We start from the raw sequence: 15,194 nt of genomic DNA, 5'->3' as shown, positions 1-15,194 counted from the left end.
GGAGAGGTCAAAAAGCTTCGGCTACCTCTCTCTCCTTTTGGCTTCGTAGCATAATACGGTTAGCCTATGAGACTGCTGGACAGCAGCCTCCTGAAAGAATTACAGCACATTCTACTAGAGCTGTGGCTTCCACTTGGGCCTTTAAGAATGAGGCTTCTGTTGAACAGATTTGCAAGGCTGCAACTTGGTCTTCTCTTCATACTTTTTCCAAATTTTACAAATTTGACACTTTTGCTTCTTCAGAGGCTGTTTTTTTGGGAGAAAGGTTCTTCAGGCAGTGGTTCCTTCCGTATAAAGAGCCTGCCTGTCCCTCCCGTCATCCGTGTACTTTAGCTTTGGTATTGGTATCCCATAAGTAATGGATGATCCGTGGACTGGATACACTTAACAAGAGAAAACATAATTTATGCTTACCTGATAAATTTATTTCTCTTGTAGTGTATCCAGTCCACGGCCCGCCCTGTCACTTTAAGGCAGGTAATTTTTCCATTAAACTACAGTCACCACTGCACCCTATGGTTTTCCTTTCTCTGCATGTTTTCGGTCGAATGACTGGTAATGGCAGTTAGGGGAGGAGCTATATAGCAGCTCTGCTGGGTGAATCCTCTTGCACTTCCTGTTGGGGAGGAGTTAATATCCCATAAGTAATGGATGATCCGTGGACTGGATACACTACAAGAGAAATAAATTTATCAGGTAAGCATAAATTATGTTTTTTATTTCTAGAGAGATGAATAAGTTCTAGAAAATGCTGACAGAGCCTTGTGTATTTGAGGTAAGCCTGATGCAGTGATTTAACGACTGGGATCATGCTTACAAAGCAGGGTAATACTCATGTTAATATTATTTAGTGTCAAAACGTTTGCATGTTTTCATAAATAGAACGTTTTTTCTCTGAGGGAGATAAATCTTTATTTGGGGCCTAGTTTTCCACATGGCTAGTCAGATACTCCTATGAGAATTTTCTTAAGGCCCCTCTGACATCCAGTACATGGTGGGAGGGGCCTATTTTAGCGCTATTTCTGCGCAGTTTTAATTCAGACTGAGACATCCAGCTTCCCTAGAGGAGTCCTTTGGCATCTGAGGACCATTATAAGGGGTTTATTCCTTCACCAAATCCTATTTGAGGGCAGGTAGGAGCCTCAGCAGAGCTGTGGAGAGGTGCTCAACTGTTTTTTACAGGTGGTTGACGTTTTTAAATCCGGTTTGGGGGCTAAGGGGTTAATCATCCATTTGCAAGTGGGTGCAAAATTCGAAGACTTTACTATATTTTTACACTGTTTTGCAGTTTAAGTGCTAGTTTTTTTTTCTCTTAAAGGCACAGTAACGTTTTTGTTTAATTGCTGTTTCACCTTTATTAAAGTGTTTTCCAAGCTTGCTTGTCTCATTACTAGTCTGTTAAACATGTCTGACGTAGAGGAAACTCCTTGTTCAATATGTTTGGAAGCCATTGTGGAACCCCCTCTTAGAATGTGTACCAAATGTACTGAAGTATCTATAAACTATAAAGACCATATTATGGCGCTTAAAGATTTATCTCCAGAGGATCCTCTGACTAAAAAAAGGGAGATTATGCCATCTAGCTCTCCCCATGTGTCAGAACCTATAACTCCCGCTCATGGACGCCAAGTACATCTAGCGCGTCTAATTCTTTTACCTTACAGGACATGGCGGCAGTTATGAATGCTACCCTCTCAGAGGTATTGTCCAAACTGCCAGGGTTACAGGGAAAGCGAGACAGCTCTGGGGCTAGAACTAATGCAGAGCTTTCTGACGCTTTAATACCTGTGTCCGATATACCCTCACAATGCTCAGAAGCTGAGGCAGGAGAGCTTCTATCTGTGGGTGACATTTCAGATTCAGGGAAGACGTTGCTTCAGTCTGATTCTGAAATGACAGCGTTTAAATTTAAGCTTGAACACCTCCGCTTATTGCTTAGGGAGGTTTTAGTGACTCTGGATGACTGTGACCCCAGAGAAATTGTGTAAGATGGACAAATACTTTAAAGTGCCTGTTTACACTGTTTTTCCAGTCCCTAAGAGGTTTTCGGAAATTATTACTAAGGAATGGGATAGACCAGGTGTGCCGTTCTCTCCCCCTCCTGCGTTTAAAAAGATGTTTCCCATAGATGCCGCCATACGGGACTCGTGGCAGACGGTCCCTAAGGTGGAGGGAGCAGTCTCTACCCTAGCTAAGCGTACAACTATCCCCGTTGAGGACAGTTGTGCTTTTCTAGATCCTATGGATAAAAAATTGGAGGGTCTCCTTAAGAACATTTTTATACATCAAGGTTTTATTCTCCAGCCTCTTGCATACATTGCCCCAGTTACTGCTGCAGCGGCTTTTTGGTTCGAGTCTCTTGAGGAGGCTCTACAGGTGGAGACCCCGTTAGATGATATCTTAGACAGGATTAAAGCTCTTAAGTTAGCTAATTCCTTTATTTCTGATGCCGTTTTTCATTTAACCAAGCTAATTGCTAAGAATTCAGGTTTTGCCATTCAGGCGCGTTGGGCGCTATGGCTTAAGTCCTGGTCAGCAGACGTTACTTCAAAGTCTAAGCTTCTTAACATCCTCTTCAAGGGACAGACCCTATTCGGGCCCGGCCTGAAGGAGATCATCTCTGACCGGAGGAAAAGGTCACGCCCTTCCTCAGGATAGGTCCAATAAATTAAGGACCAAACAGAATAATTTTCGTTCCTTTCGAAACTTCAAGGGTGGCGCAGCTTCGGTTTCCTCTAATGCAAAACAAGAGGGAAATTTCACCCAGTCCAAACCAGTCTGGAGACCTAACCAGACTTGGAACAAAGGGAAGCAGGCCAAAAAGCCTGCTGCTGCCTCTAAGACAGCATGAAGGGGTAGCCCCCGATCCGGGACCGGATCTAGTAGGGGGCAGACTTTCTCTCTTCACCCAGGCATGGGCAAGAGACGTCCAGGATCCCTGGGCACTAGAGATTGTTTCCCAGGGTTATCTTCTGGAATTCAAACGTTCATCTCCAAAGGGGAGATTTCATCTCTCTCAATTATCTGCAAACCAGATAAAGAGAGAGGCATTCTTAGGTTGCGTTCAAGACCTTCTGGTTATGGGAGTGATCCACCCAGTTCCAAGAGATGAACAGGGACAGGGTTTCTATTCAAACCTGTTTATAGTTCCCAAAAGAGAGGGAACTTTCAGACCAATCTTAGATCTCAAGATCCTAAACAAATTTCTCAGGGTCCCATCCTTCAAAATGGAGACAATCCGAACCATCCTCCCTATGATCCAGAAGGGTCAATATATGACTACCGTGGACTTAAAGGATGCTTATCTTCACATTCCAATTCACAGAGAGCATCATCAGTTCCTAAGGTTCGCCTTCCTAGACAGGCATTACCAGTTTGTGGCTCTTCCCTTCGGGTTAGCCACGGCCCCAGAGGGTTTACGAAGGTTCTAGGGTCCCTTCTGGCGGTCCTAAGGCCGCGGGGCATAGCGGTGGCTCCTTACCTAGACGACATTCTGATTCAGGCGTCGAATTTTCAAATCGCCAAGTCCCATACGGACATTGTTCTGACCTTTCTGAAGGTCTCACGGGTGGAAAGTGAACAGAGAAAAGAGTTCTCTTTCTCCCTTCACAAGAGTTTCCTTCCTAGGAACTCTGATAGATTCAGTAGAAATGAAGATTTTTCTGACGGAGTTCAGGATATCAAAGCTTCTAACTTCCTGCCGTGTTCATCATTCCACTTCTCGGCCGTCAGTGGCTCAGTGTATGGAAATGATTGGCCTAATGGTAGCGGCAATGGACATAGTTCCGTTTGCCCGCCTACATCTCAGACCACTGCAACTTTGCATGCTCAATCAGTGGAATGGGGATTATATAGATTTGTCTCCTCTGTTAAATCTGGATCAAAAGACCAGGGATTCTCTTCTCTGGTGGTTATCCCGGGTCCACCTGTCCAGGGGAATGAGTTTCCACAGGCCAGAGTGGACTATAGTGACAACAGATGCCAGCCTTCTGGGCTGGGGTGCGGTCTGGAACTCCCTGAAGGCTCAGGGTTCGTGCACTCAGGAGGAAGCCCTCCTTCCGATAAACATTCTGGAACTCAGAGCGATATTCAATGCTCTTCAGGCTTGGCCTCAGCTAGCTGCGGTCAAGTTCATCAGATTTCAGTCGGACAATATCACGACTGTAGCCTATATCAACCATCAGGGGGGAACAAGGAGTCCCCTGGCAATGATGGAAGTTTCAAAGATAATTCTATGGGCGGAGGTTCACTCTTGCCATCTATCTGCTATCCATATCCCAGGAGTAGAGAACTGGGAGGCGGACTTTCGAAGTCGGCAGACTTTTCATTTGGGGGAGTGGGAGCTCCATCCGGAGGTATTTGCCCAGCTGATTCAATTATGGGGCAAACCAGAACTGGATCTGATGGCGTCTCGTCAGAACGCCAAGCTTCCTCGTTACGGGTCCAAGTCGAGGGATCCCCAGGCGACGCTGATAGATGCTCTAGCTGTGCCCGGGTCCTTCAGCCTGGCTTATGTGTTTCCACCGTTTCCTCTCCTCCCTCGTCTGATTGCCAAGATAAAGCAGGAGAGAGCTTCTGTGATTTTGATAGCACCTGCGTGGCCACGCAGGACTTGGTATGCAGATCTGGTGGACATGTCATCCTTTCCACCATGGACTCTGCCGCTGAGGCAGGACCTTCTACTCCAAGGTCCATTCAAACATCCAAATCTAGTTTCTCTGCGTCTGACTGCTTGGAGATTGAACGCTTGATTTTATCAAAACGTGGTTTCTCCGAGTCGGTCATTGATACCTTGATTCAGGCTCGAAAGCCTGTCACCAGGAAAATCTATCATAAGATATGGTGTAAATATCTTCATTGATGTGAATCCAAGGGTTACTCGTGGAGTAAGGTCAGGATTCCCAGGATACTATGTTTTCTCCAAGAAGGATTGGAAAAGGGATTATCGGCTAGTTCCTTAAAGGGACAGATTTCTGCTCTGTCTATTCTTTTGCACAAGCGCCTGGCTGATGTTCCAGACGTTCAGGCGCTTTGTCAGGCTTTGGTTAGAATCAGGCCTGTGTTTAAACCTGTTGCTCTGCCATGTAGTTTAAATTTAGTTCTTAAGGTTCTTCAAGGGGTTCCGTTGCATTCCGTTGCATTCCAAGCTTTTATCTTGGAAAGTTCTGTTTTTAGTAGCTATCTCTTCGGCTCGAAGAGTTTCAGAGTTATCTGCCTTGCAGTGTGATTACCCTTATCTGATCTTCCATGCAGATAAGGTAGTTTTGCGTACCAAACCTGGGTTTCTTCCTAAGGTAATATCTAATAGGAATATCAATCAGGAAATTGTTGTTCCGTCACTGTGTCCTAATCCTTCTTCAAAGAAGGAACGTCTGTTACACAATCTTGACGTGGTTCGTGCTTTAAAGTTTTATTTGCAAGCTACTAAGGATTTTCGTCAAACATCTGCATTGTTTGTTGTCTACTCTGGAAAGAGGAGAGGCCAAAAGGCTTCGGCAACTTCTCTTTCTTTTTGGCTAAGAAGCATAATTCGTTTAGCCTATGAGACTGCTGGCCAGCAGCCTCCTGAAAGAATTTCAGCTCATTCTACTAGAGCGGTAGCTTCCACATGGGCTTTTAAACATGAGGCCTCTGAACAGATTTGTAAGGCGGCGACTTGGTCTTCGCTTCATACTTTTTCTAAATTCTACAAATTTGATACTTTTGCTTCCTCAGAGGCTATTTTTGGGAGAAAGGTCTTACAGGCAGTGGTACCTGCCTTGTCCCTCCCTTTATCCGTGTCCTAAAGCTTTGGTATTGGTATCCCACAAGTAATGGATGAACCCGTGGACTGGATACACCTTACAAGAGAAAACAAAATTTATGCTTACCTGATAAATTTCTTTCTCTTGTGGTGTATCCAGTCCACGGCCTACCCTGTCACTTTAAGGCAGGTGTTTTTATTTTTTAAACTACAGTCACCACTGCACCCTATAGTTTCTCCTTTTTCTTACTTGTCTTCGGTCGAATGACTCGAGGTGGGGGTTAGGGGAGGAGCTATATAGACAGCTCTGCTGTGGGTGTCCTCTTGCAGCTTCCTGTTGGGAAGGAGAATATCCCACAAGTAATGGATGAACCCGTGGACTGGATACACCACAAGAGAAAGAAATTTATCAGGTAAGCATAAATTTTGTTTTTTTTTTTATATCTGAAGCACAAATTAATTGCATAATTAAACATATTTATTACACAAATTATGATTAAATAAATAGGACAGTTTTTATATTAGCCAATATTACGATTACCTGAATACTGACTTAAATTTTAGCCAGGTGGTGCACTCATTAAAAAAAATTGTCCTGGGGAGAACTTGCAATTATTACAATTGCTATTTTTGTATATGAATGTGTTATATGATTAGTACATGTGCAGTAGCAGCCCTTTCCAAAACCATGGAAGCTGGTCAGCAAAATAGCAAAGCAACTATGATGAACAGTGTATGATTTTAGTAGTCTAGCTATGTTGTGCCCAGGTGTATGAGCTATTAATTTGTATTTTATGAATAAGTTCTCCATCTTCCTATCTCCTATGCTGTGTCACTCCTCTGTTCCATCCCTTGCTCTGTCCTTGCTCCCCCAGCCTCACACAGGTCAGAGCCTTTAATTGAATGCCCATGCAGAGAGGGAGCTGTTTCTCACAGTCAAGGCTGCTCCTGCTGCACAGGGATATCTGCTACTATCAGCTGTCCTTCTGTGCTGCACATCGGTAAACATATGTGACCGAATGGTGGGATCAGTGGAACTGAAGGGCAGGGCATAAGCTGTAATGACATTTTGTCTCTGGAAGTCCCATCCCATTCACCCTGTAACTCAATCTGTTTGATTTGCTGCAGTCTTTGTGTCAAGCAAGGTGATTTTTGCAATGACATTACTAAGTTCACGGTGAACATTCTCACGAATGTCTACCTAGGTAGCCCTCTGTGATAGGACTTTAATAATGAGTCCAACAGAGGGCTTGGGAAGGACTGCAGTTTCAGAACAAAATTATGAAAAATGGGGCAAAATTAAAACCCCAAACCATTTTTTTTTTTTAAGTCCTTTTTTATTTTTTTAACTGCTAAGAATTGTATTGTCAGTCAGCCTTTGACCTCCGTGCTTAGTTTGCCTAGTTTCTCTGTTATGTTGTAGGCTGGATAAAAAAATTTAAAATGTATTTACCATTGTAAGATTGTCACTTTGTCTTTAATGTAACACGTTTCAGATGTGCTAGGTTACTGTAAACAGTTGATTGTATGTGTTAACATTTTGTGGTTTAAAATAGCTTGTTATGTACCAGTCAAAATGGCAATATACTAATTGCATTCACTGCACCACCAGCTGCAGGCCATGGTTCTACCGCTGAATCTTGCGCACCACATGATGGAGACTTATACCAGCGTGGCAACAAATTATCTTCCTGGGTCGAATAGACCTGGTTCTGGCAAGTATGTGGCTGGTTGAATATCTAGTGACTTTTCCTTCCTAGTGGATTCACTGGCCACAAAATTGAAGGAATGACATTAAATATTTTATATAATAAAGTGGCATTATTTCTATAAAAAAAAATATTTTTCTTGTGTTTTTTTTGTTAAAGTCCATTAGGCAGAATGAACTCTTAAAGGGATATGAACCTCCAATGTATTTTTATGCGACACAGCATACAATTTGAAGACAAAAATTTAAATTTACTTCTATTATCAAATGTCTTTGTTCTGGTATTTTGTTGGAGAGATCTAAATAGGTAGCATGTGCATATCTGGAACAGTACATGACCGTAAACCGTGCTTCTACCACCTACGGTTCTTGCAAATGTATAGCAGTTCTAAAACAGCTGCCATATATTGCTCCAGTTATATGAATGTTCCCTCACCTTCCTGTCTGCTTTTCGACAAAGAAGAACATGAGTATTAAAGGGACAGTATACACTCATTTTGATATAACTGCATGCAATAGACACTACTATAAAGAATAAGATGCACAGATACTGATATAAAAATCCAGTATAAAACTGTTTAAAAACTTGCTTAGAAGCTGTCAGTTTAGCTCTGTTGAAAAGGTAGCTGGAAAGCCCACTGCAAGTGGGAAATAAGACACTCCCCCTCCCCCTTCTTTTGCATATGAAAAGTCCCTTTACACAAACAGGAACAAGCTGGCGTAGGGTAGCTGACGGTATTCTCATAAAACTTTGGGGCTTGGTTAGGAGTCTGAAAATCAGAGCAATGTTATTTAAAAATAAGCAAAACTAAATTTTTAAAAAAAAAACAACTTTATGGGCTATATAAATATATGATCTACAAAACATTTATGCAAAGAAAAAATGAGTGTATAATGTCCCTTTAAGTAAATTAGATAATAGATAGAAATTAGACAGATAAATTTTACATGCTGGGGGTTTATGTCTCTAAGTAGTGTGTTGCTACTGCTCCTAAGACCATCACAGCTACTCGGCCTATTGGTGTATGCAAACCTGTTCTTAAAGTGATCAGATTAGCCATTACATTTGTATATGCATCCTGTATTTTACAGACAGTGGGATACATTTCTTCAGAAAATTCTTCAACTCATGAAAGGCCTTTATAAAAAAAATACCTGGATTAAATACTTTGCTAAAATGTGAGGGTTTCTTTGTTTAGTTTTTTCTATATTTCTAAAATACCCAGGTATAGTTGTAGAACTGAGCAATCAAATACTTATTAATTGTATTATTATTTTTATTATCGTTATTATACAATGAAATGTGGACATTAAATTGGAAAAACTATTTTATTCCAGATAAGACTTGGCAATAAGGTGTGTGTGTGTATGTATATATATATATATATATATATATATATATATATATATATATATATATATATATATATATATATATATATATATATATATATATATATATATATAATTTTTTTTTAATATATTCTCTGCTGAATTAATTTTGTATGAGCTGGTTTAAGCAGAATGAGTTTTGCTTATGGCAGTCAATACAACATAATTAGTTTCTCATTCTTGGTTTGGTTTATACATGTAACTACTTTTAAAGGTTATGCCATTTTAAGGAGTTAAAACAGAACATCAGATATCTGTACATTGCACAATGGAAAAAACAAGATGTCAGGACCAGGGATGGGCTACTTGTAATGAAAGGCATTGTCATGCAATGTAGACAAATGTTCTTAAGCCTTTATTGGTGCATAAAGAGCTTTGTTCTAACTTATTTTGTATTCACATAAGCACTGATGTGTATAACTGACACCATTGTATGAATTTGTCTACACAAATCAATCCACCATTCATGCTGTTGTCAAGATAAATACAAATATTACCAACCAAAGTAATCCAACTGCCATTTAGCTGCTGTTGATACCTCCATGCTGTATCTGAGGAAAGACAAACAACTTGCAAGAACACGTTACAAAAAGCCAAAATAGAACGAAGCACATTTATATGTAGGAAGGAGCTAATTTCCACCTACAAATGCATCAGGGATAGAATGCCGATTCTGTACATGTGAGTTTGCCTCTCCCTACACTGATGCCTTTAAAGCAGCTAATTATATCCCTTTTTTACTTGTCGGTGCGTCATGTGTTTCTGAATTAGTTTTAGGCAGTAAAGGTAATCAGACTTTGCATTAGAATAACTCCTACTTTCCAGTGTTCTAAGGAAAGATAAGTTTGCCAGCTGGATGGGAGCAGTGTAGTATTTTGCAATATTATATTATCTATTTTTAAAAAAAAATAAAAAAAAATATATATACTTAAGCTATCCAAAGCACATATAAATTGCATAATTTAACATGCATTGATTAAATAACTTGAGCAACAAACATTGAAAACCTTTAATATTATCTAATTTTAACTTAATTTTGGCTTAAATTTTAGCTGGGTGGTCAGTAAAACCAGCCAGGTGCTGCACCCACTAAACTGGTCCTGGGGAGAACACTGCTTGCATGTGTCACAAAAGACCGTTTTTACATAAAGCACCTGCTAAAGGAGGAGGTACTGAAGGTAAAATCTGGTTAGTTTCCCAGACGTCCATTTGCTACTATACTGTCCAATATCTTTTACATGCTAAAAATATAGCTTTCACTGCATTGCACATGTGCAGCAGCTCTCCTTCAGATACCTGCCGTGTAACCTAGGTTCCATAATGGCAGCACCTATATTAGTGGGAGGTGCATAACTTGTATTTAGTGTTTTAATGTCCCTTTAAACACTGCAACCACAGAATGCTCAAGACGTATGAACACTATTAAGCCTACTTGGGTATACTCTTCAATAAAGGAAACAAAGAGAAAAGTGTAAATTTTAATAAAACTACATGCTGTATTCATTTTGAACGTTTAATTTTGTCTTTCCTGTCCCTTTTAAGTCCCATAAAATGTTATTTTAAATGAATGTGATAATTTACTGCTGCTTAATTTTTACACCCTTCTCAGAGGCTTGATTACTTACTGCATATTTGAGTTTGCTGCTAGTTGCCTGACTAAAAGATAACCTACTCCAAGTTATTAATGTGCGTTTTGTTTTTGTTTTGCAAATTAACCCTTTCCTGCTGGGGTTAAAGTGTCTACATTGGAACCACGCTCACTAAAAGAGAGCACCCTAACAAGAAGACAGAGAATGAAAAGAACAAATTAGGAGTGCCTAGAGGCTTAAGGTTACTAATCAAGATGGAACCTTAATTACAATGAGGATAACATAAGTGCAAAAAATTCCCAGAAAAGTTAAAGCAAGAATTGATATCCAGAAAATATAAACAAAGGTTCAATTATGGCCAGTCTGACCACACATAAAAAATAATTATTAAAAATGCATATAAAAAACAAAAATCAAAAAATAATAATAAAAATAAGGATAAGGGGTATGCTCCTAACTCCAAATAATAAGTATATGACACAGTTGAAATACAAATAATCACATGTGATGTGTAGGTGGTACAGAAAATGATACCCGGGTATTGACAGTAAAGTCCGTGCTTATAAATAAGCGCCCCTCCTGAGGCGAAATAGTGAAAGTGAAAAAAGGGGATGGAATGTCCAAAAACTCCAATTAGACAAGGTGTAAAGTCCTGAATGGTGTCTGTATCCTTAAGATTGTCCTAAATGCTGCTGCGGTGCCGTCCTGTGGGGGTGGGTCTCATGGGATCAGTAAGCCTAAACTCCCCCAACCTGTGAAGAATAAATAAAAACAACTATTCAAATTTGGTCTATTAGAAATAGACTCACCAGGGTAGAATACAAGCCTCCTTATGATCAATCAGCCCGTTACAGGGCCTTTCTCAAGACATAAGGAGGTGTGTATAATAAGGCCTTTTAAATGTTAGAAATACCAATCATTGGATCAAAATGTTTTTCCGCCAAAGTATGAATCAACGCCGCAGCGTCAAAGCCGTGTGTCACGTGTGGACGCCACTTGCATTTCCGGTTCCGGTATAGCGATTTCCGGTTTAGCGTCATATCCGGTTTGTCAACTTCCGGTTATGCGCTATAGCACTATATACAATAATGGCGGAATCCATATTAAATGTGGGCAAACTTGCCCTCAAATAAAACTCCTACATTAAATTACAGGAGTATACTTAATCAACTAAATAAAATATGATTGCATTATAACAGTTTAAGGAGATTTGAGTGTTTTAGGTCATATATAAAATTTCAATTAAATAATAATCTTAGTGTAGATGTTATGATAATATGACTAAAAATATCTTATTCCATAATGAGACAAATGGGACAAAGGAATATAGATAAAAACGGAGGCCTGTATTCTTCCCAATGCTGGATAAAAACGGAGATGCTATGATGCTAGGCACGCCCTCCAGACCGCGATCCCATCAGGGAAGCACCAGTGGCTTCAGGAAAGCCACCCGGTTAGGATGTTGTATTCCGTCTATCGACGTTAAAGCCCACAAAATTTTGGACAGAATACAACGTTGTAACGGCTTTAAAAGGTTAAAATAAAAACTTTAGAATTATCTAAACCTTCATTTTGTATGTAGATATTGTGTAATGCAATTTCCAGTTCCTGTGCATTTTTATAACGGTTTTCCAAAGCCTGAGAGAAGTGGCAACAACTTCATGCCAATAGGCTGACGCATCTTGTCTGCATTAGTGCAGTGGTAATAAACTTGTGTTTTGGTTTTTGTTCAATGTTAATTATAATTTACTTATCGTCGCCAAATACTTCCATGCAGTGAATTTGGAAAAATATACAGATTCCTGTATGTGTATATATATATATATATGTGTGTATATGTGTGTGTGTGTGTGTGTATGTATATATATATAAAATTAAGACAATAGTCTGTTTTCTCACACTGAACAGAGATTACATGGTTCCAACTATTTATTGTGTAGACTAGTAGAGATGTGCATGTGGAGGTTTTGTGAAACCCTGAATGCCAGAGAAAATGTCCCTGTGCTGCTCGGCTATTTTCATTGCCAAATTTATTAAAATCTGTGCAAATTGAGATTTTAGCGTGTTGCTGTTGTATAAGAATGAATTTGGCAACGAAAATAGCCGAAAGGCATGAAAAGCTGCTGCTTTCAGTATTCAGAGGTTCACGAAACCGCCCCATGCACCTCTCTAATGACTTGTTCTAGTGTCAGTCACTGACCACTGCCCTGGAAATAAGCAAATTCAGTCATTTAAATCATCACAATTGTTCTTTTAAAGAGTCTTTGCTAAATGCACTCTGTTGCTTATTTGCCTCTGATTTCTTATTTTATTTATCTTTCTCTATGGTTTAGCACATGCTGCTTTTAGGTTTCTCTAACATTTGCTTAGGACATAGTGGACATACTTATCTGGACAATTATATAAACATGGTGAATGGATTTGCATTTTCAGACTAAATAATGTTTAAAGGGACAGTCTACACCAGAATATGTATTTTTTTAAAAGATAATCCTTTTATTACCCATTCCCTAGTTTTGCACAACCAACACAGTTATATTAATGTACTTTTTACCTCTGTGATAATTTTGTATCTATGCCTCTGCAAACTGCCCCCTTATTTCAGTTCTTTTGACACTTGCATTTTAGCCAATCAGTGCTGGCTTCTAGAAACTCCATGTGCGTCAGCACAGTGTTATCTATATGAAACACATGAACTAACACCCTCTAGAGGCGGCCTTCAAGGGCTTAGAAATTAGCATTTGAACCTCCTAGATTTAGCTTTCAACTAAGAATACCAAGAGAACAAAGCAAAATTGGTGATAGAAGTAAATTGAAATTTTTTTACAATTACATGCCCTATCTGAATCATGAAAGTTTGTTTTGGACTAGACTGTCCCTTTTAAGGATCATTCTAGTACCAATCTCAAGAGCATATGCACATGTTGGTTGCCATCAACCTGGTGAACGCAGCATACAAATAGATTAAACATTTCTGTCAAATGTTTAAATGTACTATAATATAATGTGTATGGTTTGTAGCTTTCAATCAATATTCTAGGATTACAATAGATGCCATTTACTCTGAGTTTACTCTTGCCTATGGACATTCAAAAAAGATCACAATGGCCAGTCACATGGTGCATTTGCTGTTGTCTCGCTACCTCCTTTTTCTTTTAATTGAAGCAGCTTTCTTATCTGTACAAAATAAATCACTGCATTGAAGTTCTGTGGTCTTCCTTATCTTCAGTATTTTTTCTCTTAGTGGCTTTGTTCCTGAAGGTTTAACAGACTGGCCAGCCAGAAAGTATCTCTTTACCCCTATTTAGCACTTGCAATATAATCTGACATTACACTTAGACCCTTTGCCCTAGAGAGAGTAATTTAAATTTATTACACAAAGTTACAGTCCAGCTACCTTAAAGGGACAGTTCACCCAAAAACTTTCTCCCCTTTAAATTATTCCCAATGATCCTTTTTACCTGCTAGACTGTATTAAATTGGTTGCAAGTAGCTCCTTTACTCTTATTTCAGCATTTGAAATAGCTTGTGGTTTCCCAACCTATACTGAAAGTTTTGATACTGGAGTATATGCTATTGACAAGCCTAAGTAAACACAGTCACCAGAAGAAGATACACTCTCAGTAGGATGCAGGATAGTTAAGTAATAAAATTATAATTTTCCATTGTTCTCTCTTTGTATTGAGCTATGGTGTTCCAGACAATTATAAGATAAGGGAGCAAGTCTGCGTACACAAAGTTATAACATAATGAGATCTGATATTACCTTAAAGGGACACTGAACCCAATTTTTTTTCTTTCGTGATTCAGATAGAGCATGACGTTTTAAGCAACTTTCTAATTTACTCCTACAAACACATTTTCTTCATTCTCTTGGTATCTTTATTTGAAATGCAAGAATGTAACTTAAGATGCCGGCCCATTTTTGGTGAACAACCTGGGTTGTTCTTGCTGATTGGTGGATAAATTCATCCACCAATAAAAAAGTGCTGTCCATAGTACTGAACCAAAAAAAGCTTAGATGCCTTCTTTCTCTTGTAAGGTGTATCCAGTCCACGGGTTCATCCATTACTTGTGGGATATTCTCCTTCCCAACAGGAAGTTGCAAGAGGACACCCACAGCAGAGCTGTCTATATAGCTTCTCCCCTAACTGCCACCCCCAGTCATTCTCTTGCAACTCTCGACAAGGGAAGTATCAAGAGATAAGATAAGTGGTGACTTAGTGTAGTGTTATCTTCAATCAAAAGTTTATTTTTAAACGGTACCGGCATTGTACTGTTTTTACTCTCAGGCAGAATTCTGCCTGGAGGTTGATGATCTTAGCGGTTTGTAACTAAGGTCCATTGCTGTTCTCACACATAACTGAAGAGTATGGAAGAAAGCTTCAGTTGGGGGAACGGTCTGCAGATTACCTGCTTTGAGGTATGTTCAGTATTTTTATTTCTAGAGAGATGAAATAAGTTCTAGAAAATGCTGACAGAGCCTTGTGTATTTGAGGTAAGCCTGATGCAGTGATTTAACAGTGACTGGGATTATGCTTAAAAAACAGGGTAATATTCATGTTAATATTATTCAGTGTCAAAACGTTTACATGTTTTCATAAATAGAACATTTTTTCTCTGAGGGAGATAAATCTTTATTTGGGGCCTAGTTTTCCACATGGCTAGTCAGATACTCCTAGGAGTATTTTCTTAAGGCCCCTCTGACATCCAGTACATGGTGGGAGGGGCCTATTTTAGCGCTATTGCTGCGCAGTTTTAA

General features: G+C 39.5%; 1 protein-coding gene across 3 annotated transcripts in view; it reads left to right on the top strand.

Moving 5' to 3' along the window:
• N4BP1 (NEDD4 binding protein 1) overlaps window positions 1-15,194 on the top strand; it is a 159,422-nt gene that overhangs the window by 119,620 nt on the left and 24,608 nt on the right. Inside the window, exon 7 of one of the 3 annotated variants that reach the window (XM_053702048.1) lies at window positions 7,356-7,583. The exons of the other annotated variants lie outside the window; for them this stretch is intronic. Within the exon in view, the coding sequence (XP_053558023.1) occupies window positions 7,356-7,380 (25 nt within the window). The 3' untranslated portion in view covers window positions 7,381-7,583. Of the gene's footprint in view, window positions 1-7,355; window positions 7,584-15,194 lie in introns of those variants that run through there. 3 annotated transcript variants of the gene reach the window in all.

Source organism: Bombina bombina, chromosome 1 (assembly GCF_027579735.1).
Source record: "Bombina bombina isolate aBomBom1 chromosome 1, aBomBom1.pri, whole genome shotgun sequence".
Classification (NCBI taxonomy): Eukaryota; Metazoa; Chordata; class Amphibia; order Anura; family Bombinatoridae; genus Bombina; species Bombina bombina.
Note: the sequence above shows the minus strand (reverse complement) of the source record. Positions and strands in the feature narration are given on the sequence as shown.